This window comes from Orcinus orca, chromosome 10 (genome assembly GCF_937001465.1).
Source record: "Orcinus orca chromosome 10, mOrcOrc1.1, whole genome shotgun sequence".
Taxonomy (NCBI): Eukaryota; Metazoa; Chordata; class Mammalia; order Artiodactyla; family Delphinidae; genus Orcinus; species Orcinus orca.
Window position 1 is genome coordinate 2,454,405 of NC_064568.1, and position 23,750 is coordinate 2,478,154.

The 23,750-nt window shown below is 59.9% G+C and overlaps 1 protein-coding gene across 7 annotated transcripts in view; it reads right to left on the minus strand.

Moving 5' to 3' along the window:
- IQSEC1 (IQ motif and Sec7 domain ArfGEF 1) overlaps positions 1-23,750 on the minus strand; it is a 330,995-nt gene that overhangs the window by 125,454 nt on the left and 181,791 nt on the right. For 4 of the 7 annotated variants that reach the window (XM_049693707.1, XM_049693708.1, XM_049693704.1 and 1 more), the window contains exon 3: positions 9,806-9,850. The exons of 2 other annotated variants lie outside the window; for them this stretch is intronic. In XM_049693707.1, coding sequence (XP_049549664.1) covers positions 9,806-9,850 — 45 coding nt within the window. Of the gene's footprint in view, positions 1-4,803; positions 5,432-9,805; positions 9,851-23,750 lie in introns of those variants that run through there. One more of the 7 variants, XM_049693706.1, reaches the window with a different exon arrangement.

Consider the following 23,750-nt stretch of genomic DNA (forward strand, 5'->3'; position numbering starts at 1 on the left):
AGTCACAAAGCCTCAGGGGCTGAGCCTGCCGGCTGGGAGCAGACGCCTGGGCTCCAGCGTGTGTGCGGGCACCCTGCAGCCTCCGACCAGCCCTGAGTCTCTGTGCCCAGCTTCCCGGGCTGTGTGCTCAGAGCTGCCAGACCACCGCGTTCACTGACTGTGACTGAGGTTGGGGAACCCTCTTCAAAACGAGTGTCTTTACAGTGTTTTCGATACACCTGGCCTCTGTTATTTCCAGCAGAAGGGGCTGGTGAAACCTGCCCATCAGGAAGCAAGTTAACAGCTGGTCTAACCCGAACTAGTCCTACATCTAAAAGCAGATGGGGGTACCCACCATGTGCTTGGAGGGGAGGCGCCAAAGTCAGGGTGTGGGGTGAGAAAACACGGAGTTACAGTCACCCTTGAAAATTCGTTACCGCGGAGGACCTGGAACTACACAGACCGAGGGAACGGCACGTGCTGTCTCAGCTTCCACTCCAGGATGCCTGATGCTGTGCAGAGCTGGGGTGCACACCCACACCATTTACAGTCTTCTCCTCTCCTGTCCTCTCTCTCTTTCTCTCCTTTATACATTAAAAAGATCATCCGGCTTTTAATACCAGGTGTAGGTAAGAATGTAGAGACACGGGACCCTCACTCATTGCTGCTGAGGAGGTGCACTGTTCACCACTTTGGAAAGCAATTTCGCAAAGCCCAGTAAAGTTGAAGGCACTCATATACCGCCCTGATACAAACCCTGCACACACCACACGTGTGTGCAAGGAGTGAGTGAAGGAAGCTCCCTTACTGCAGCCCTGCCTGCAGCATCAAAAAAATGGGAAGCCACCGAAATCATCAACAGCAGAACAGTGGAATACTTTACACCAACAAAAATAAACATGAGAACTATACACAGCCACACGGATGACTCTCACCCATAAAATGTGGAGTGAGAAGAGCAAGTTGCCTCTTGAAGAGCTGTCTGAACACCCATGTTCACAGCCGCGTTACTCACAGGAGCCGAAGAGCGGAAGCCACACATGTCCATCAGTGGATGAAGAGATAAACTAAATGTGGCCTACACACAGAATGGAATATTATACGGTTTGGAAAAGGAAGCAAATTCTGACACCCGTTACAACATGGATGAACCGGAAGGATATTATGGCGAGTGAAAAATCCCGAATGACTCCACTTATGTGAGGTCCCGAGAGCAGTCCAATTCATAGACAGAAAGCAGGAGGGTGGGTGCCACGGGCTGGGGGCGCGGGGTGGGGAGTGAGTGTTTAATGGGGACCGAGTTTCGGTTTGGGAAGATGAAAAGGCCCTGGAGATGATGGCGGTGATGGTTTCCCAAGAGTGTGAACGTAATGCCACCAACCGGTACATTTACAAAGGGACAAGATGGTCACTTTTACGTTATGTGTATTTTACCACAATTCAAAAGTTTGGAAAAGCAAGTTGTAGGTTATGACGCCATGCACGTAAAGTTCTAAAACTTGTAGAATGAGCTTTGTGTTAGCCAAATTATAAAAATGTGCATGTGAGATAAACACAGCAGATGGGCAGGGTGGGGGCACTACTGCTTAGGCTTAGCTCTGGGGGGATCGGGGTGAGACGGGATTTGAGGGAGGCCCACAGGGGCCGTCCACCGCGTCATAACAGTTTATTTCTGAAGCCAGGTGACGGGTATACCACTCTCTACTTTGTCTTCCCACCTGAACTGTTTCACTAACCAGAGCGCCCTGAGGTCCACCAGGCTCTAGGGCCTGGGGAGCGGGCTCTGTGCCTCCCAGGATGGGCTCTGGGCCAAAGCTAGGGGCTCTGCGGAATGGCCATCACCCCAGGCACAAGGCAGCGGCGCCAAGAACTTCCTTTGCGCTTTCTAGTTGAAATAAGCATCTCTGCTCCTCCTGGAGCCTCAGCCTCTGGCAGGGCTCCAGGATTATTTTACATGAATTTAAGATCACTAATGAAGAATAATTAACAGCTTCAAGGGAGCCTGGCACACCCTGTGTTTAGAAGTGGTTAATTATGCATTGTCTGCAAAACACCCTCTTCAGACTCGAAAGTTTTGGGTCGCTGTTTTAAACAATGGAATATGGCATCAGGAAAAAAGCCAAGTGGTTCCATGTGCCAAGTTCCTGGGGTTGGATCTCTTTGGACAGAGGTGACCACGGCTCCCTAAGCCCCCTACGTGAGGTGCCTTAAGTGCTTCCCTGGCACTGACACTGTCAATGCCCCGGAGGGGCCATGGCAGGTGGGCTAGCTCCCTCCCCCACCGTCGGCGAGCAGTCGGAGTCCCGCCAGGATGCGGTCTGGCCATAGAGCTGGAGTCTCTTGTCCACCTGACCGATGCATCACCATTATTTATGAACACCAGTCAATGTAAAGAGGACTGTCCCCAGCCCTGAGCATCTCATTTGCCAGTCGAATCTCCTTGGCTGGCCCTGTGCAGCCTGTGAAATCCCTCGGTCCCCCTGACAGACCATGTGACTCTGGGCCAGCCACTTTTCGCCCATGCGTCTCTATTTGTTCACCTGGAAAATGGGACAACTACATCCTCCCCTTCACGGGGTTGGTGGGCTTAGAACGATGCCTCCCACATAGCAGGTACTCCGTGAGCCTCTGCATCACACTGCCCACCCGGCCTCCCTTTCTAACCTCACTGCCTGACAGGCACCCTACACTTTAGCCTCATCTGTGACCATTTCTGAACCACGCCAGACTCGGTCCTACCTCCACACGTTTGCTCATGCTGTGCTCCCTGCCTACTGTCCCTTCCTTATCTGAAAAAATCCTGCTCCTACGTTCAGGCCCAGCTCAAATGACACCTCCTGCAGGAAGCCCTCCTAGATTTCTCCCAGACCAGACGGCCTCCCTCATACTGCTGGTATCTTTGTGCCACCTCTATTTATCCCCCATCCTCAACTTTCATGGCTTGTTAGTGGGTCTCTTTCCCCTTGTAGGCTGGGAGCTCCTTGAGGACTATGTCCCATTTCTCTTCCGGTCACAGCTGGGCCTTGAGAAAAGAGCACCTGCTCTGAATAAGAACCTCCCATGGTGGGAGGAGCCGAGGGGGCCCTCACTGGTTGGCCTGGAGGCTGAGCCAGGTCTCTCACAAGCACCACGTGACTCCCAGAGGGACTCTCAGCTTGCTACTCCCACGCTGAGAGCCCCTCTGGGCTCCCCACTGTACACAGCAGGAGGCCCAGCCCCTGGTCCTAGACTCAGGTCCCCAGCGCCCCTCTCAGCTCCATGGCTTCTCACCACCACCCAAAGACACAGGCCCTTTGAAAGCCTCTGGGGTTTTTCACATGCCTTTCCCTCTGCCTAGAACACCCATCTCCCCACCTCGGCCCAGCCAACTCCTGCAGACACTTCGTTGCCCGCTTAGCTGTCAACTCCTCCATGAAGCCCCACATCCAGATCCACTCCTCCTACCGTGTCCACCTGAGCCCCTGTGGGGTGGGGACATGCTCCCTTCATCCCTCTCGCCTCAGGACCCTGGCACACTCCTCTCCTGAGCTGCGGGGCACTCGAGACAGAGTCCACCTTGGAACAAGAGAGACCTGGGTCCAAATCCTGTGGCCACACTTACGTGTCTGCCTGCCCTTGGGTCTCACCTGCTCAAAGTGGGGCTTCGACACCCCTCTTGCGGTAGGGCTGAGGATTGACCAGAGTGTAAAGTGCACCCTCGGCAGACACTTAATAGCTAACAGCCAGAACATTCCAGGTGCCCCGGGCCCACGGGAACAAGTTCCCAGGATGGTGGGAAAGGCTGGTCCACCTGCACGAGTGGAAGACGCCCCGGGTACAGCCGGTGCTGATCAGAAGCGGGGTGGGCCTCTCTCCCTGGCACCCACCCAAGAGCGGGGACTTCCTTTCTGAGGCTGCTGTGAGACCCTCAGGACCTGCCCCCTTCGGAGACAGCCTTGGAAGAGAAAAGAAAAGTTCCCACACTTTCCCGGAACGGCTCGCATACTAATAGCCACGGACTTCACAGAGTGTGAAATCAGGAAAAACTAACTCCCTCGGGATAGCCGGTATTCTAACTCCCTCCTCCAAGGCCTTTAATTACAGGCCGTTGAAGGCGCCCTTCCTGCTGGCCTGGGCACCGGTGTTCCTCAGACAAGGTGTGTGTGTGGACAGAATGCACGTGCGGAAGACACTGTCAGTTTTACTAACATTCGGGGTCATGCCTGCATAGTTTCAGGGAGTAGTCCCCAAGTGCCACTACCCGTCAACAGGGCCAAATCCCTAAAGATGGGGAAATTGGGGCTCAGAGAGGGAAAGTGACCTGCCCAAAGTCACAAAGCAAGCGGAGGGACTTGAACTCTGGTCTCCTGACCTCCACACCAGGGATACGCTCATTCTGCCCAAGTAAGGCAGATACCCTCATTACCCCAAGTGTGTCTCAGATCTCTGCTTGGGATGGAGGCCGTCAAACCCCTTAGTCACATGAGCCGCCAGTGAGGTCAGGGGGCATGGACCCTGGCAGGGCCAGGCCAGGGTGGAGGGTGCCCTCCTGTGGGGTGACAGTGCTCCCAGCAAGTCCGCTCCGGGGCGATTCTCAGCAGCAAGGAACAATGAAACTCAGCGCATGGTCACAGAGCACTCGGGGGTGACCCCTTCTCCGCAGAAATGCTACCAGCTTCAGGGCTGCAGGGAGAGGAGGGGACAATCCAGCCAAGTTGCCCAGTGGCCCAGAGCAAACGCCAGCAGGGGCCCTGCCCCAGGACGAGGAGGCCCTGTGGTCGCCAGGCAGGGGACGGGCCCGCCGGCTCGGCTGCCCCACGGCAGAGGCCCTCCCGGGGCACGTACCTTTTATAGACTCCGTGCAGCGGCTGCAGGCACAGGAACTGCCAGTAATCCAGGCAAAGGGCCTTGAACTTGAGCATTTTCGCCTTTCGGTCTCCTGCCGGACCCCCGTGGCACCTCCACCGAGACTTGGAGAGGGGCTGAGGGAGCTGGGGGACGGGCCGCTCCGGCCACCCCGGTCCCCGCTGCCACAGTGGCCTCACTCACATGGCCCGGTGCTGCCAGCCGCCCCTCCAGCACAGCCTCCGATACAAAGAGCAGCGCACACAAAAGCCCAGCGACTCCTCCGTCAGGCTTGCCCAGGCAGCCTCAGGCTGCCGCCGCCGCGGGGGGCTGGAGCTTCTCGGGGCTTCCCCGGGGGTTCCCGGGGCAAACGGGGGCAGCCCTGGCTGTGCTGAGTGGTGGGGGCCCCCGGCCCGTCATCCTGGGGGCCTGGATGCCGGGGCTCCTGACGGCGGCTCCGAAATCTCCCTCTTCCAACTGGTCCCCAGGTCCCCAGTGGCTGCGCCGGCACCTGGCCGGGCAGTGGCCCAGCCGCTTGCCTGGCCCGAAGTGGCCGAGCCTGGGAAGACCAGGGGTGTGGGGTGCAGGCAGGGAGGGGGCGAGGTGACAGATGCCGGCCTCCTCGCCAGGTCAGTTATGTTTGGCGGAATCCCTGCTCGGCCCCGAGAGCGGAAACTCACCACGTCGCCACATGGTGCAGTGGGAGCCGCTCTCTCTGAAAGGCAGCGGAGAAAGACTGACAGGGCCACCGTGGTTGCCTGGGTGACAGGGACACATTGATAAAATCTAAAATGGAACCTCGATGACAGCCGCTCATTGGCTGCCGGGAGGGGACTCCCGACGCCGGGGCGGGGGGGGGGGCCTGGGCTGAGGGGCCGTGGCCAGCGGGGCATTGTCAGGCAGGGACGGGGGCCACGGGCAGAACGGGTGGCTCCGCGGCCCAGGACCCAGCGTCACGGCGGCCAAGCAGAACCACTGGGCCCCTCCTGGCAGGTCTGGCTTCTACTCTGGGCGCCCTGCGGCCCTTTCCCTACACACTAGCCACAGGGATCTCAAACGTCCCTCTCTGCTCTACCTGGTGCCCCTGCTGCTCTCAGAATAAAGGCCAAACTCCCGACTGTCCACCGGCCCTCCGTGCCCCGACTCCTGCCGACCGTCTGCGCTCTCAGGTTCCTGACGCCCAGCCCCCTGGCTCCCATCAGGTCCCTGAAGCCACCCTCTCTTCCAGGCCTTCCGGGCAGTGCCCTTGGCCAGAGGTGCCCTCCCCGGCCCCTCTGCACCCACCGGATGCTACCGCCAGCATCACGTCCGAGCCCCCTGCACGCCCTACCCTGACTTTCTCTGCCAGACATGCCCTCCTCTGAGATGATCCGTTGATTTACTCATCTGCTCCAGCCCCCAACTGCAGCGCAAGCATCCCGGCCCTGCCTGGCTCAGGGCAGCACCTGGCCCACTGCAGGCACCCCATCATTTTGTTGCAGGAGCGAAGGGTCCTCCTGAGCACACCACACTCACCCCGCCTGCTACTTGGGGTCCCTGGTCTGCTCAACACTGTTGACAAAGCAGTGGTCCCATCGCATCCTGTGAGGAGGGCTCGCTCCCCCTCCCCCAACCACAGATGAGGAAACAGCTCAGAGAAGACCCCATCACCGTGTGTGAGGGACGACGTCCAGGCCCATCGGCCTCAGACAGGAGCGGCTGCCACCAGAGCGCTGGGCCTGCGTGTCCTGCGCCGGCGGCCGGGCATCCAAGGCTGGGCGCGGAACTGGGCCTGATCGCAGCACCCCCCGCGCCCCGGCAAAGCCATAAACGAAGTCACCGGCCTCAGGAGGGAGTCTCCTCCGTCCGCCATCTCGGATGCGCTGCTTCTAGAGCAGCGGCTCTCCCCCCGGGGCGATTCTGCCGCCACCCCGTGCCCCGAGAAGCAGTGGCCATGCCTGGGGACACCACGGGTTGTCACAATGGGGAGGGCGGCGCTACGGGCCTCTAGTGGACTTAGAGGCCGCCAAACACCCCACAGTGTACAGGACGCCCCCGTCCGCCGGGAGTGATGCAGTCTAGCGGCTCTGCAGGGTGGCTCTCCGTAGCAAGGGCCGCCGTGGATGGCAAGAAGGGAAGGGCGTTCGCGATGGCTCAGTCGAGCGGGGAGCGTGAAGCCCAGTGAGGGGACGGGCACGGACAGCATCATCAGGACGGCCGAGCTGGATGCAGCGTGGGGCACAGTCCACCAACCCGGCCTGGGGAGAGGGGAGCTGCTGGGTAACTGGGCTGGTGACGAGGCAGGCGAGGAAGGAGGGCAACATGGCAGTCTGCCGAGGGTGAGGGGCCTGTCTGCCAGCCTCCCCGAAGGGCCGTCCGCCCTCCCCCAACAGGACATCAGCTTCCCTCTCACGCCTGTGGCAGAGGAAGCCGGCTGTTCCTTTGAAAGGAGGCAATTACTGGCTGGGACCTTTGTTTCTGAATTTCCCAGGCTGTAAGCAGGCCTCCAGAACCTCCGTGGGACTGGCCACCAGAGCCCGAGGGCCGGCTTTCTCAGAGGCTCCCACAAAGCAGCAAAGCCAGCGGCCTCGCTGCGCATAAAGGGCAGAGGTCAGGCGGCCATGCCGGGAGGGAGGGGGCGGCTGGGTCTGGCACCAACAGTCCTCTGGTCCCTGGATCTCAGTTTTCCTCATCTGTGAAATGGGAACACTAAGCTGGGCTCTGCCTATGTCCCAAGGGGATGAGGACAGCTCTCACGTAGCACCTGCTGCTTCTCAAACGTGCTGGACGCTCCACCTCTGAACCTTTGCACTGGCTGTCCCACTGTCTGACGCTCCCTACTCCAGATAGCTGCACGGCTCACCCCTCGCCCGCCTTTCCTGCTGCTGTCTGGTTAAACAGCGCCGCCCCCAGAAGGCCCTCCCTGACTACCCTCCCATCGCTATCCCCTTTACGCTGCTTTATTTCTCTTCATAGCACTTGTGGACAAGAAGTGTTGCTGGTACTTCAGTAAACAGAGAATGCTGCTGCCATCAAGCTGTCAGCCACTGCAGCAGCCCCTGAAGGTGCACCCTGAGGGGATTCAAGATGGAGAAAAACAGGACACCCGCCCTAGACAGTGGAGATGCACATCTAAGCAATAATTTCTTCTTATTCCTATGGGACTCTTGCATTGTCCCATACGTAGAAAAGCACTGAAATCACTAACTTGAGATGTCTGGGTTTCTGTGATCAGCAGGCATCTCTGACGGCAGAGCACATCTTTCCCAGCAAAAAGCCCTCTACCTCCTGGCTTCTCCCTCCCCTCTTGGCAGCAGGTCCCTCAGGGCTGTCGCAGAGGCTGTCTCCCAGGCCACAGTCCTCAGTGAGGTCCAGATAAAACACAGCTTGCAACTTCTGGGCTGTGTGCTTTTCATCAGTCGACACGCTTGTCACCACCTGACATATATTAAAACCCGATTTCTCTGTCCGTTTGCTGCCTGATACAGTAGCTCTGCAAAGGCAGCAGGACAGGTCCCTGTGGTTTCCTTATTCCTCCCACACCCGCAGATGCTCAGGAAATAATGGCTGAGAAGCAGGGGGGAAGGCAGAACCAAGGGGCCCTGATGTCTTTGCTCTCTGAAGGTGCAGGGTGTCATTGCCTGTGAGGTCAAGTGTGGCCAGCCTCAAGCAGCGGTGGTTACTGTGGCCAACCCCTGACCATGACCGCCATCACTTATGTGCCCGAACTGGAGTGAGGCCGTGGGTGTGTGTGGACCCACGTGCAGAGGGACGGTATAAGGGTACGAGTGCCGAAGTAACAGAGTGTGCAGATGTCCGGGAGTCTGCGTGTGTGTGTGTGTGGTTGTGCAGGAAGTGTACACACATGGGCGAGGAGGGTGCTACAGCATCAGGCAGTGTTCACACCAGGATCTGGGTTCAAATCCCAGCTCTGCTCACCAGCTGAGAGTCCTGAAAATGTGATGCCTGTAAAATGGGCCGACAGCTGTGCGCGGTCGTGCAGAGGTGGGACGCTGCCAGCTTTCTGCCAGCAGAAGCGACAACCCTTACTGCTGTGTGCTGTGGCTGCACAGCGTCTGTGTACGGCGTCACATGAGAGTGTGAACGTGTGTGGACCACCCGATTCTCCGTCCTCCAGCAGTGCCCCTGAGGGTACCCAGCCCCGAGCTGCTCAGGGAAGCCGCGCCCGCGTGCCCACCCTCAGCCGCCTCAGGCATCTAGCTGGTCGCTAGACCATCTCATCCCCATATAACGCCTGCCACCCGACAGCTGGGGCCCAGCCCCTGCTTGACGGCTCCAGTTCGGGGGCGCGCTGCCTTTGTGCAGAAGCTCCCTCTCACCGAGGCCGAGCTCCCCAGTGGGACTTGGGTCTGCCATCCGCCCGCCCCCTCGCTTTCCAGGCCCTGGGTCCACATCCACTTCTCAGGGCCTCACAAAGTCTGCCCTCTCCTGGGAGCGGGCACCCCCAGCCCACTTCTAGTCACCCCCACGTGTAGCGCAGACGTCCCCTCCCAGCCCCCCGTCCACGCCAACCCCACTCAGGACCAGCTGCCCATTCCTGGTCTTCATGCCCACCTGCTGCCCCATCCAGGGGCCTCCCCTACACCCCAGTGTACAGCCCTTCCTTCTGAAGACGTCTTACAGAAACATCAACATACAAGACCCTCAGACCACCATCCCCACTTCCACCAAGTACAGTATGGAAACTAATAGACACTGTCGGCTTCTCCCTTGGGCTGCAGCCTTGGTCGTCATGGGAGCCACGGTTGTAGGCCGGCCCTCGGGGGACCACCAGCCTTGAATCTCGGAGGAACTATGGGCTGAGCCATGGTCCAGGAGGGACCACTTCTAGCTGGACTTGTTCTCAGGGGATGTGCCAGCACTATCTCCGGTCCCTGGGGGAATTTTAGGGCCAAATGAGGGGCTAATTTCCCCCACGGCCTCTTGGGGCCGACCCTAGGTGCTGATGGGGAGAGTGGGCCAGCGGTCCTGAGCAGGTCCAGGGCGGATGGTACAACAGTACCTGTATCGGTCAGTGGAGAGGCTGCTTCCGGTCTCCAGGGAGCTCCTGAGGCGGCAAAGTGAGACGGGATTACCGGCGACCCTAGACAACAAGCCCCCCCCCCGGGCCATGCCAGCGCAGGCCATGCTGGGTGGCCCCAGGTCAGGTCCCGGGGTAGGTGAGCAGCCCTGGGGAAAGCCCGCATGCAAGAAACCATGTGCTTCTTTGTCCTCTGACAGGTCAGCCAAGACACCGCCCTGTGCCCACCCCACACGCCAGTGCAGGGGCTCAGTCCCAGGGGGCCCTTGGCAACGACAAGTCCAACTGCTCCCTGTTCAATGGGGACGCCGAGGCCCAAGGCCCCACAGGGAGTCTCCCAGCGGAGGCTCTTTGCAGGCAGAGCTGCACCCTGGGGTATGGCCTGGGCCTGCCAGCTGGCAGGTCTGTCCACAGCCCCCGACCACAGACAACCCCTTCCCAGCATGAGCTGGCCTCTGCCCCCTCACGCTCCTCTCATCATTCCTGCCCCAGGGCCTTTGCACTTGCCGTTGCCCCTGCAATGGAATGCTCTGTCCCCATCACATTTGACAGCTTTCCAACTCCAGGAGGCCTTCCCTGTCTATAGCAGCCCTCCCCCGCCCTTCAGTACCCTCGCCCCCGACTCGTTCTCTTTCAGAGCCCCACGTGAAACAGGCCAAGTCATCTATCTGTTTGCTCGTTCACTCCTGTCTGCCCGTCAGAGTCCCCTCCTGAAGGCAGGGCCCCGTGTGTCCTGCTCATTGTCCCACTGAGGGGACCGGCCATGACGGTGCCTCCTTTGATCTGTCACCTGCTACAAACCTGGTCAGAGGTGGAGAGGGCAGTCGGGGGCGGGGGCGCTGCTGAGGCCCCACAGACGCCCGTGAGGAAACAGGCTCCGAGCAGGTAAGTGCTGTGGGTCCCCTGCTGTACAGACTGGGTGGCACGGACACTCGGTGTGTTTGCCTGAGACCAGCATGTCCTCCCCAAAGAGGCCCGGACCACGGGCAGGGGCCAACACCCCCATGCCGGGAGCCCTGGCAGGGAGGCTCGGGGTCCCGCTGTGGGTCTGGGCTGCGAGCCAGCCCGCCTGGGGTCAGATCCCACCCCACCCCCGAGCAGTGACGCGCGTTTGCTACAAGGGCCTCTCTGCTCAACGTCCTCATTTGTAAAGTGGAAGCGAGAGTACAAAGCTCCTGTGGGCAAATAACTGATCTGAAACGATGTCGAGAAACACGAGCCTCTGCTGGCTCTGCCTGGCGCCATGCCCGGTGACCGAGGCCTTCGGGCCTGGGGCGCCTTCCACGAGGCAGGGGCCCAGCTCCCCGGCACACCCTGTCCCTGCCCTCCTGCGCAGCGGCTGCTGTGACACACGACACGCCCCTGGAGGCGGTGTCATTGGGCTATACACCTCTCCTCCGATGCCACGCTGCTTCCCACGTGGGCCACAGCCCTCCTGCTGCGGGTGCCCCGCATGCCTCTCCCCACCCAACACCCAGAGGTCCAGGGCACCTGCTCCGCGTGGGCCTGAGCTTGGCACCGTGGGCCTCGCCCTTCTGGGCCACCGCTGGGAGCCCACCACGGGTCACCTGAGCTTCGCCCTCGCTCCCTGACCCTCCTTCCACATCCCCGCACCGACCTTGGGTTCTGCTACTTCCTGTCCGGCTGAAGCATCGTTGGGTGCCGGACCCCACGTGCAGCAGATGGGATGCCCCAGAACCTGCCTCAGGCACACCCCATTTCTCCAGCGTCAGCTGAAGAGGCCACAGACGGCTCCCCCCTCCCCTGGAGCCAGAGCCCACTTGGGGCCGCACACCATCGGCTCAGCGCCTCTGCCTGTGTGTCAGCAGGCCTGGCCAGGGATCAGAAAGAACAGAGGACATGAGGGATGGTGTCAGGATGCCCTCGAGTCACCTTGCTGGACTGTCACTGTCCTGTGCCCACTCTGAGGTGGACAGTGGCTTTCGAGGATGGAGAGGGCGGGGCTGGCAAGACAGGCCTTCCCTCCCTCCCAGGCCAGGAACCGTGCTGGGACCTGTGCTGGGAGAGGTGAGGAAACCTGGCCTCCTGGAAGCCCCAAGTCTGGACAATCCCCCAGCTGGCTGCTCAGACATGGACATGCCATGCGAGGTAACACCAATGTGATGTGACAGGGACACAGCCAATGGTGCTGGGGTTCCTGGAGCGCACTCTGCCCAGGCCCAGGGCTGCCCTCCCCAGCTCCAGTCCTGCTCTGACTACATCGTGATAACACGGCACCATCTCGTCCTGCTGCAGCCAGTCCACCTAGTGAGTGCTAGGTTCTTTCTCCAAATGCTTCCTCTCCTAACCCCTGCGTGAACCTCACGAGGCACATGGAATCATGACCCCCCTTTACAAAGGCTGACCATGCGGCCCAGGGGCTCCCTGTACATGGAACACCACTCCATTCCCTGCCTTTTCATCCTGTAGCAAACTCCTATTCACCCTCCAAAACCCTGCTCAAAGGTCAATTCCTTTGTGCAGACTTCTTTGCCTACTTTATCCCCCTAATCAGACTCCTTCCTTCCTTCCTTTTTTCCTCACTCCCTCCTTCCCTCCCCACTTCGTCCCTCTCCCACTCCTTTAATGACAGTGAATATTTTTTGAGCAGTTCCTATAGACTAGGCATTGGTATTAACAGTTGACCAGTGTCACCTCATTTGGTTGTCAGCACAGCCTGTGAGGGAGGCACGGGGACACCCCACCACATTGTGACACTCGGGTCCAAGATACGGAAGGGTGCACAATAACTCCCCCCCAGGCAGTAGTGTCCACGAGGCACACACGTGCAGACGGGGACCCTCCCAGACGTGCAAGGCTGACCTGGCCTGCTGTGGCCCAGCTCTAAACCCTGTGACAAGCGGTGGTCCCTGCCTGGGCTCCCCATTCCTCCCCACCCATGTCCCGCCCATCCCGGGGAACCCCTCGGTGGCCTGAACCCCTCGGCAGTCCCCCTCTCAGTGTGCTGTGGACCCTGACAGCCCAGCTGGGACTGGCTCTGAATGGGGACCTAACCTCTGCCCTGTGCCCTACTGGGTCCACGCAGCCGTGCTGGCCACACACTGAGGCCCACTCTGCCCGTCACCCTCCTTCCCCGCTCAGCCCAGCTGCCAACAGGAGGGGCACGGCCCAGCGCCTGGATTGGGAACCAATGGCCTGGGACATGCCAGAGTGCCTCTTTGCCTCAGCCTCCCCATTTGGAATGCAGGGCGGCGGTAACAGCTCCACCTCTCACAGTCACTGTGAGAAAGGTGAGGTGCTGCCCACGGAGCAGAAGCGCCTTGTATACCAGAAGGTGTAGAGCAGGTGTGTCTGCGGTATCACACGCTATTGTATGATTACATCCAATAACGTTTAGTGAGATGTTAGAGACTAGAGGTTACGATGTGAATTCTAGAGCCAAGAGGGCCGGGGTTCAGATCCCAGCTTTGTCACACACTAGCTGTGTGACCTTGGGCAAGTTAATGAACCTCTCTGTGCCTCAGTTTAGGGTCCTCTTTTATTGTGTTTTAGGAAGATTAAATAGGTTAATACATTTAAAGCACTTAGAAGAGTGCCAGGCACAGAGTCAGTATTCCATAAATCCAGCTACGACCAGTATAGAACTCAAAACAGTAGCACATTATGTATTATATGAAGGTGTGACATGGACAGTATACGAATGACCTTAATGTGTTGCATTAACACACCAATTCTATATTAATAGATGTTTGTTTTACCCACATATCTAAAATCCTCATTTACAGGGGAAACGGGCTCTGAGTGGCGACCGCGCAGTACCATGGTCTCTTTTATTTATTTATTTTTTTGCGGTACGCAGGCCTCTCACTGTTGTGGCCGCTCCCGTTGCGGAGCACAGGCTCCGGACGCGCAGGCTCAGCGGCCATGGCTCACGGGCCCAGCCGCTCCGTGGCATGTGGGATCTTCCCGGACCGGGGCACGAACCCGCGTCCCCTGCATCGGCAGGTGGACTCCCAACCACTGCGCCACCAGGGAAACCCCACGGTCTCTTACTGAGGTGTGGTGGCCCCACGTCCAGAGCTCTGTCTGCTCTGCTGGGCTGCCGCTCCTCCCCCAGTATCTCTGGAGGCCCCTGGACCAGGCTCGCGGACGCGGCACTCTGGGTCAACTGGGCAGGGCTCCAGCCCTCCTCCCGCCTCCAATGCAGGCTCCGGGGAAACAGCCCCTTCCGGCCACGCTGGACAAGGCGACTGCCCTGGGGACAGTCCCTCCCGAAGCCCCTGTCCCCAGCCCTACGTGACCGGGTTCCTGGGGAGGCCACTTCCTTCCCACTCAGAGTACGTGGGCTGCTCCAGTCCTACTCCCTGGCATGGCTCCAAACGGCGCCGGCCACCTACAAAGCTCAAGGAGGGGAAAGACGGCGCTGCGCTGTGAGTCAAGAGAGGGTCCCCTGGATGCGGAGGAGGGCTATGACTGGCAGGGCCCGAGGGGGCTCCTGCGGGGCTGGTCAGCTTCTGCTTGGGGGTCTAGGTGCCGGTTACGTGACTGTGTTCAGCTCGTGACGATTCAACAAGCTGTACACCGGATTTCAATAAAAATTTACATTAAAAAAAACAACCAGGGCTTCCCTGGTGGCGCAGCGGTTGAGAGTCCGCCTGCCGATGCAGGGACACGGGTTCATGCCCCGGTCCGGGAAGATCCCACATGCCGCGGAGCGGCTGGGCCCGTGAGCCATGGCCGCTGAGCCTGCGCGTCCAGAGCCTGTGCTCCACAACGAGAGAGGCCACAACAGTGAGAGGCCCGCGTACCGCAAAACAAAACAAAACAAAACAACCAGCCTGGTTCGGCCCCAGCCTGGAGCAGCAGTAAAAACCCAAGGCCTCAGAGCTGGTGGTCTTCCTCTCCCGCCAGCCCCTTCCTCCGCAGCAGCTGTGTGGGCTTGGGAAAACCCCTTCTCCTCTCTGGCCTCAGTTTCCCTCTGCTGAATGAGAGAGCGGCAGTGCTTCCATCCCTGGCCGTGCGGTAGACACATGGGCGCTTCTAAGAAATACAGATGTACTGACGCCTGGGTCCAAACCCAGATGGATGAGTCAGAACCTCTGAGGGCTGTGCTCCTGCACCTTGGGTGTTTTGTTTGTTTGTTTTTGTTTTTTAACTCTTCACTTTGAAATAACCACAGATTCACAGTAAGTTGCAAAATAAAACGTACAGGGAGGACCCATGCAACCCTCCCCCAGCCTCCCCCAGTGATAACATTGTGCACAAAAAAATGCTGCCCACCATCAAGCCATCGGCCACTGCAGCTGACCTGACAGTGCGCCCTGAGGGGATTCAGGATGGAGAACAAGAGGAGACCGGCCCTAGAGAGTTAAGACGCATATCGAAGGGTAATTTCAATGAGCCCAGACTCTTGCATCTTCCCATACACAGAAAAGTACTAAAATCATTAACTTGAGAAGTCTGTCTTTTTGTGATCAGTAGTCCTCTTTTGATGTTGCATGCGTGCGTGCGTGCATGTGTGTGTGTGTATCTATGCAATTTCACCAGATGTGTAGCTTTCTGCGACCCCCCCACGATCGAGTTCCAAGACGGTCTATCACATGGCACTGGCATGCCACCCCTCCCTCCAGAGCCACGCCCACTTCTCCCCCCATCCTTCACTCCCAACAGCCAGCCATCTGTCCATCATTTTGCCATTGCAGAATGTTATACAAACTGAATCGTACAGGATGTAAGTTTTTAAGACTGGCCTTTTTCACTCACCGTGATTCCCTGGAGGCTTATTCAAGCTGTTCGTGTGTCAACAGTCCCTTCCTTTTTACCGCTGAGTAATATTCCACAGCATGGCCGTACCACAGTTTTTTTAATCCATCCCCCCTGGGAAGGACATCTGGGCAGGTTCCAGGCGGGGGCATTGTCAGGGATAGAACTGCTATGAACCTTCTCCTACAGGTTTTTGTGTGAACGTAAGTCTTCCCTTCTCTGCAACAAATGCCCAGGAGTGCCACAGCCAGGTTGTCTGGTAAGAGTACCCTTACTCTGAAAACCCCCCACCAAACTGTCTTCTAGAGTGGCTGTACCCTTGTACATTCCTAGCAGCAATGCAAGAGGGATCCAGTTTCCCTGCATCTTGGCCAGTGTTTCGTGTTGCCCATATTTTTACTTCCAGCCGCTCTGATGGACATGCAGTGAAACCTCACTGTGGTTTTAGTTCAAGTTTCCCTAACAGCTTACAACGCTGACCATCATTTCATGTGTTTATCTGCCACCTGCCTATCTTGTTCGGTGAAACAAAGGTGCACCTTCATTTTTAAAAGCTGCCCAGATGGGTCTAACATGGAACCAGCTAAACCTCTAGGGCCCTCCGAGCCTAGAAAGTTCTGTCAGTTTTACTTTGTATTTTTAAAAATTATTTATTTATTTGGCTGCGCTGGGTCTTAGTTGCTGCACGTGGGATCTAGTTCCCCGACCAGGGATCAAACCCGGGGTCCCTGCATTGGGAGCACGGAGTCTTAGCCACTGGACCACCAGGTAAGTCCCAGTTCTGTCAGTTTTAAAAAGAACATGTTCACTGGTGTAAGAATTCTTCCTGGCACACTGTGCTTTCTGGAAGGGCCCTAGGGCGGGTTCCAGACTGCCAAAGGTGGCTCTGAGCCATTGTGCTCAGGCCAGAGGGTGACTCTGTTTGTTCCTGAGAAGAAATAGGGAGAAAATAGAGAGAGGGTCAGGATGGGCAGAGGGCAGGCTCTCCATGTAGCCCTCGGCCAAGGGAGTCTGCTCAAAGCCCACAGGGGCCTGAGTGGGCTGGCTGGCGGGGAGCAGTGGGTGAGGGCATGGCCTGGGAGGGACGTGGGGCAGGGCGGCTCCAGACTCCTGGGCCCTGGGTTGGAGTTATTTGTGGATTTAGCCCCGTTTCCAGAGGGGCAGGGGAGGCCGCACGCCTCCCTTTTACCAAATAATACATAGCCACTGCGTCAGCTATGGAAAATAACAACAGAGCACAGCAAGGAAAATGAAGTAACCCACCTTCCCAGCTCCCTGGAGACTTGCCGGTGCTGTTGTCTGAGGCCTCTCTAAATGTGTGCCTGGGACGGGGACTGGGCCTGTGTGTGTTGTGGTTGCACAAAAGTACATTCTCTTCTGTGGCCCGCACTCCCCGCTCACTTAACACTTCTCCGTGTTTTTAGGTCGTCAAACATTCCCCTGCGTCACCCTTTGGAAGCGGCCCGGAACCCTGGGCGCACTCCCCGCTGCCCGCCTCGGGGTCAGGCCTGTGTCTCTCCCCACCCTTGGCTGCTGGGCTGTCCTTCAGTGAGGTCTCTGTGCAGGCACCAGATGTGCCTCTAGAACCCGTTCCTGGGATTTCTGGGTCAAGGCGAGTGATGTTTTCACGGCTCTGGGTACACATGGATGCAGACCCAGTAGGCTGGACCAGTGCTCTTAGGGCAGTGATGGGGGTGCCTGGCCATCCCCAGGGCTCCCGAAGTTTCTGTCTGGGGCACAGCCTGAGCACCCCTGCTCCTGAGCCCCCAGCCAACCCCAGACAGAGCGCCTGTCCGGGGTGGGCTCACCCCTCGCCGCTGCCCCGTGTGTCGCTGTCCCCCTTCTCCTCTGGGGCTCTGGAAGCAGGGACACAGAGAAGGTAGGAGGTGGCCAGGCTGCCCCGAGGTCGCGTCCCATTATCCCCGAGGGCCGAGACTGCTGTCTCCTGTCGCCTGCCGGGCGCCCCGCTCTGGTCTGCCTCAGGCTCGGGCTCGTCTGTGGAATGGGGCCGCCTCTTGCCTTGGAGACTCCGGTGCGGCTCCCGGGAGCGGACGGACAGACGGACAGGGGGCGCCTCGTAAGCCAGACCGACCTGAGGAGCTGCCCTGCTGGCTCCCCTCCCCCACGTCTAGCTGTCTCGCCCAGGCCCCCAGTGCCTGCCCTGGGCCTGCCTCTGAGAAAGCCACAGGGGCCCTGCCCACCCACCCGGCCTTCCTGTCCTGGCTCTGGGCCCCAGACAGCCCTGCCTGCGGGCACAGTGAGTGACTGTCCCCGGGCTGGCCTCCACGCCCCTCCGTCCTGCCAGGCTGCCCTGCCCAGGAGCTCAGCCCGAGTCTGGAAAAGTCTCCGCTGCGGGGGGAGGGGGTGTCTCTGCCCAGGGCCCCCACTTCCGGACAGAGGTGTGGAGAGAGAGCTAGGGCGGCGGGCAGCGGCCCTGGGGTGCGACCTGGGGCGAGGGGTACCAAATCCCCCTCTGGGCCTCATCTGCACCACAAGGAGGTTTGTCTAGAGAAGGGATAATTAGGGGGTAATGGTGGGGTGTCTCGGGCCACTTGGGACAAGGAATTGTTCATCACCCCCTCCACGCAGCCCCCGCCTTGTGCCCAGCTCTCTGAGAGCATCATCCTCACTCATGTCACCCTAACAAGGAGCCCACTTTACAGATGAGGAAACTGAGGCATCATCAGATCACAGGGAGAAACACTGCGAGTAAGATGCATGGCTGCCCATGGAGGGAGGGGCGCACCCCAGCTGGGTCTCTCCGACCAGGTGTGTGAGCCAGTGGGGGGCAAGGGCGGGGCTCTCCTCGGACACAGTGACTCAGCCCAGACCTCAGCTCAGCGGGGGCAGCGTGCAGGGGGTCAGCCAGGGCAGGGTCTGAGTGTGTTCAAGGGGAGGGTCCCGGAGTGGGACAGGGAGGGGCACAGGGGGCCTGGCTTGGCGTGGGAGCCTCCCTGGCTGCTCCCACCTGCCGAGAAGCACCCCCGAGACCCCAGCACCCGGCATCCCAGCTTCTTCTGTGACCCCGAAGCTCCCACCAGGATTCTCTTCTTGAGGCAGAGCAGCGGCCGAGGGTGCAGGGCCACCGGCCAGAGCATGTCCTGCCTCTCCGGCTGCTGGGAGGAGGGCTGAGGCCTTCCCACTCGGCCAGGAGCCTTGGCCGGGCCTGCGGCCAGGGCCCTCGGGTGCCGTGTCTGGGAGCCACATCCTGTCACTCTTGGACCTGGTTCGCTGATGGGCAGGGAGCACAGATGCCTCAGTCCAGCCCAGCCGGGAGGGGGTCCGACCATGCTGGAACTCTCTTCAGATGCCAACATGATCTTATTTTACCCTCAAGCCTGCCTGGGGAGCTGGAGTTTCGTATCCCCATTTTACAGATGAGGAAACCGAGGCTCAGAGGGACTGAGACCTGCCCGAGGACTCCCAGCTGGCAAGCGGCCACACCAGCTCCTGACCTGGGTCCCCTGCCCTCTGCTCCAGAGTCCCCACTGTCCACAGTCATCCAGGCAGCTGACCCCCAACCCCCTGAGGGTGAGGGATGAGCTCAGGCACATGTTTCCCGAGAGCATCCCTTCCTTGGGGGGGCATCCCTCAGATATCCAGAAAACAAGCCAGTTCACCCCAAAACCAGCAACCTACAGACTTGACAAATTTAATTTTTAAATAGCTAATGCACTCTCATAGTTCATAAGTACAACAAAAAAGATATCCAGGGGAAAGTCACCCTCCCAAAGGTACCACGTCCACCAAGGTGCCCCTGTCCCCCAGGGAGTCCCACCACGAGCTTCTTGTGCCTTGCCACAGAAATTCCTAACGCAGACACAAGGACGGGGCCCCGCCTCCACGGCCCCTGCAGGGGCTGGGTGAAGGGCAGCCGTCCTCTGTGGCAGGGCGAGGTTGGGGGACCCTGCCTGCTCAGCGCCCCTGACCTGGAATGCTGGCAAGGGCACGGCGGGCTCCGCCCAGCCGCCTCCCCTTCCAGGTCTGACCTGGGGCCCGCCGGACGGCATCCCAGCCACAAACACGCTTTCGGATCCATGCTGGCCTCACACGGTCGTACAAATACGCATACAAGACACCTCTTAACTTACATCTGAAACTCTCACAACACTGTCAATCAACTATATTTCAATGAAAAAAACAAGAGACCTCTGAACCATCACACATGCACATGCTTGCACAGCACACGTGCACACAGGCCTGTAGGCACGTATGCGCGTGCAGGCCCTCCTGTGGGCGGCTGGAAGCACCTCACCCGGCCTCGGGCCTGGTCTCGGGGTCACACGCAAGCGAGAGTCCAGCTGGGATGTGCCCCAGGCCCTGCACTCGACAACCACAGTCAAGGAAAATCCGCCAGGGCCTTTCCATGCAAACCGGGTGTGTTAATTCCCTTTAGCTGAATGAAAGTTAAAAACAACATGGAATAGTTCCAGAACCCCCTGGAGCTGGGGGCTTCTGGGGAAACTTCAAGGGGAAACCAAGGCTGGGGCGCTCGAGAGCAATGAGGCCGCTGTGCTGAGCGCCGGGCACCACCTAGCTTCTGTCCTTGCAAACGCCCTATTCTCTGTTCAGGAGTTTTGTTTTGTTTTAGCAGCGGTCTTCACAGGCCTCACGGTCCCCCTGCTCAGCCTCCTGCGTGCTGGCACCGTGGCCGTGCCGTCCACGTGGCCCCGTTGCTGCTCTGCGGCACCATCTCTCTCAGGGTTTACCGAAAAGTGCTGCAGGCCGCGCACCGGGGGACGGTGCCAACCCCTTCCAGGCCTACCGGGATGCGGGTCTGGCCCGACTCGGGCACAGACGGAACGTTTGTCCCAGCAGATTGTCTCCCGTGTGGTTCCTGCGGCCACGCAGCTGTGGCATCTCTCACACACCCTGCACTTCCATGACCCCGCCGCTGGAGGTCCCCTGAGGGGTTGGTGTCTCCTGGACGCCCTGCAGAGGAGCAAGCTGGGTGCAGAGCTGGGAAGGAGCTCATCCCCAGTCTCAGCAAGTGAGGGCTCCTGGGTGCCTCTTTGACTGCAGGGCGTGGGGACTGGGGAGTGGGTGGGGCAGGAGGGAAGGGACGGGAGCTGGGTTCGCACAGCTGCTGGGGGACCTCAGCCTGCAGCAGCAGGAGGCCGACCCCAGCTCCGTGGGGGGACACTTTCTCGAGGGCTGCAGAGGGGCCTGGAGGCGGAGCCTTGGGGGCTACCAGCCCCTGGGTCCACGGTTGTGGTGGTCCCTGGGTACAGAGGGAGCCCTAACCCACCCCCTCTGTTCACGAGGAGGCGGAGAACTCAGCCTGGAGGCCACGGGCGGGGGCGTCTGTTTCAGGGGCAGCAAGATGCCATCACAGCATGCGCTGTACCCCATGCGTCTGGCCTCTGCTCAGGACGCAGACTGTTCTCCTGGCAGATGGCTGAGCCCGGGCGGAAGACCTTGGGTGCCCTCGGCCCACGGGGTGGCTGGCGGCTACAGCAGAGGGGAGGATGTACCCTTGGCCAGCTGGGCAGAGCTGAGCCCCGGGGTGCAGGGCAGAGTGGGTGGATGGAGAAGCAGCGTCCTCACTGGGGCATGAGGGTGGGGGCATCCCAGCCTCTGACCTGCCCCCCCAATCTAGAGGCATACCAAGCTGGTGCTCCCCGGCCCCTCCTTGGCCCCCAACAGGCATCTCCCTGCACCGGGGGGCCCATCTTGGTGATAGCACTGCCACCCACCCAGACCTCTGGGCACAGTGGTCTGCATGCCTTTGATGCCTTCCTCTCCCCGCCGCCCCCCAGACTCAGGCCGGCCTGCAGCACGCACCCCTGTCACTCTGCTCCGTCAGCTGCCTGGCCCCCCCATCAGACACCTCCAGGTTTTCCCATCATCCCGTGGCGGCGCTGGATAAAAGGAAGAGAGAAAATAAACTTCAGGCTGAAGCCAGCAGCGTGGGGCATCCTTCACTCGCTGACACTGCAGCTGCCCCAGGCCAGAGGGCCCAGCTCAGGGGCCACCCCCTCCGTGCCCCCGCCAGGGGCTCCACCCTCAGGCGGTATAGGGAGACCTGTGGCACAGCAACTGTCCCCGGGTGCCGCTCCAGGAGTGGGCACCCAGCGGCAGGCCCGGTGGACGCAGGCAGGCGGCAGTCTGGTGGGAAAGCTGGGATTGAAAGGACAGAGGCGGGCAGTGGACAGAAGCCAGGCATGTGGGCACAGGAGGGAGCAAGGGGGTGGGGAGGCGGAGGGGGCAGGGAACGGAGACCCCGCGACCTGATGTCAGAGGGACAGACATGGCCCTAGGCGAGGGTGAGCAGCCCTGCTGTCCCCAAGCCCGACTCTGCGCCCTGGCTTTCCACCGGGCCACCCCAGGGAGAGCCCTGCCTTCTCCGGTATCACGTCCCTTCTGGACCTGGGGCTCCTGAGCCGGGACACCTGTCCAAGCGCTAATGCGAGGCCAAGAGCGTGTGTGTGGAACAAGGACCGGATAGAGGCAGGGCTCCTGGAGGGTGGAGCCTGCCCAGGACTCTGGGGTTGGGAGGCTCCTGAGGCCAGGAGGGAGGGGCACCAAGGGGCGGAGCCCAGGACCCAGCCCCTGCCCGGGAGGTCTGGAGCTGAGCCCTGCTCTGCCTTCAGGGCACTCTGTAAACTGGGAAGTGCGGTGGACAAACGTGAGGGTGCTCTTTCCTCCAGCTGCAGGATCCAGGCATCATCGCCCCTGCGCTGGCTGAGGGGCTGCTCCCGCCTGAGCACCCACATGCTGTCTGCGGTCACCTCAGGGGCCGGGAATGGGGACGTGAGACCCGCAGCAGGGCACGCCCGCCCCCAAGGGGGAGGCTCGGCACAGCCAGGAAGGGGGTCCCCTCCGGAGGTGCCGGTGAAAAGGGGGTGAGGTCGCTCTGAAGAAGGTGATGAGTTTTCTTGGGTAACACGAAGTGCTCCAGGCAGCTTTTAAAAAATTTTTAGTATATACCACTGGGAAAAGAGGGAAGACGAAATAACAAGAAAAAAGATTCTTGTTAATAGGTCCCAGCTGGCTAAGAAAGAGGGCGATAGGAGAGCCCGGGTGCGGGGTGGGAGGGTCAGCCAGATTCCTCGCGTTAGGGCCCCGCGGGCTTACACAACACACGCGGCCACAGAGCCCTCCCCGCCCAGCCACAGAGCCCCTGGAACTCGGGGCAATGACTCCAGGTTCAGCTCCGGGGCCAGGGCCCGGCCACCCAGCCGAGGGCTTGCCTCCCTGGCGCCTGGCTGTGGGCGTCCGCCCAGCGCTGAGTTGAGGCTGCCAGCTCGGCATGCTGCCCTCTAACGCCAAGCATACCCGGTGCAGCATCTCCAGCCTCAGTTTACTGCCCCCTCCCCAGTAAACGCACATTTGAACCCCCTCCGAAACGCGCAGGGCAGTGGCTCAGGTGGGGCTGACCCCGTCCGCCCAGCTCCAGGGCTGGCGAATCAGCACACGGCCTTCTCGGGCCATGGATGTGGTCTCAGGAATGACCACGAACCCCAGGGCTGACCATCAGGAGGTCAGGGGTCCTGAGGGGACCAGAGCCCCCACGTGGGAACACATCCCAGGCGGGAGGCAAGCAGGACATGGCAAAAAGAGCGCTGGAGCCCCCAGACCCAGCCACGCCGAAGCCTGAGCCCTGGGCCATTCACCAACAGTGACCATTAAAATCACTTCCGACTTGACTTTCTGTCCCTTGCAACCCAGAGAGTTCTGGTTGATACACTCCCTCCGCCCCAGCTGGGCTTCCTTCCCCTTCCCAGGCCTGTGTTTCTGAAGTCCCAGCCTGTCCCCAAGTCTATCCCTGTGCAGTGAGAGTCCAGGAGAGGAAGGTGACAAGGATATTTATAAGTTACAGACCCATCATGTGGGTCACTGAATCCTTAAGGCCACCCTGCAAAGTTTCAATCATTGGCCCCATCGTACTGAAAGGAAACCTGAGGTTCAGAGAGGTTAAGTCATCTGCCTCAAGTCACACAGCCACTGGGCAGCAGATAAGGGGTTCCATCCGAGTAGCTACTGAGGCAGGGGGTGGTAACGGGAAAAGGCCCTGATCACCCCAATACCTCAGCCCCCACTTCTGCTTGGCCCAGCCGGTTTCGGGGAGCTCGTCCGAGGAACCCAAATCGCTCAGCAACCCCGGAGATGGTCAGGGACTGAAGCCCGACCAAAGATGAGGGATCTGAGGGAGGCCAGGGCGCCTGCGGCCATGCCCCCTGGACTAGGTAGGGCCGGAATT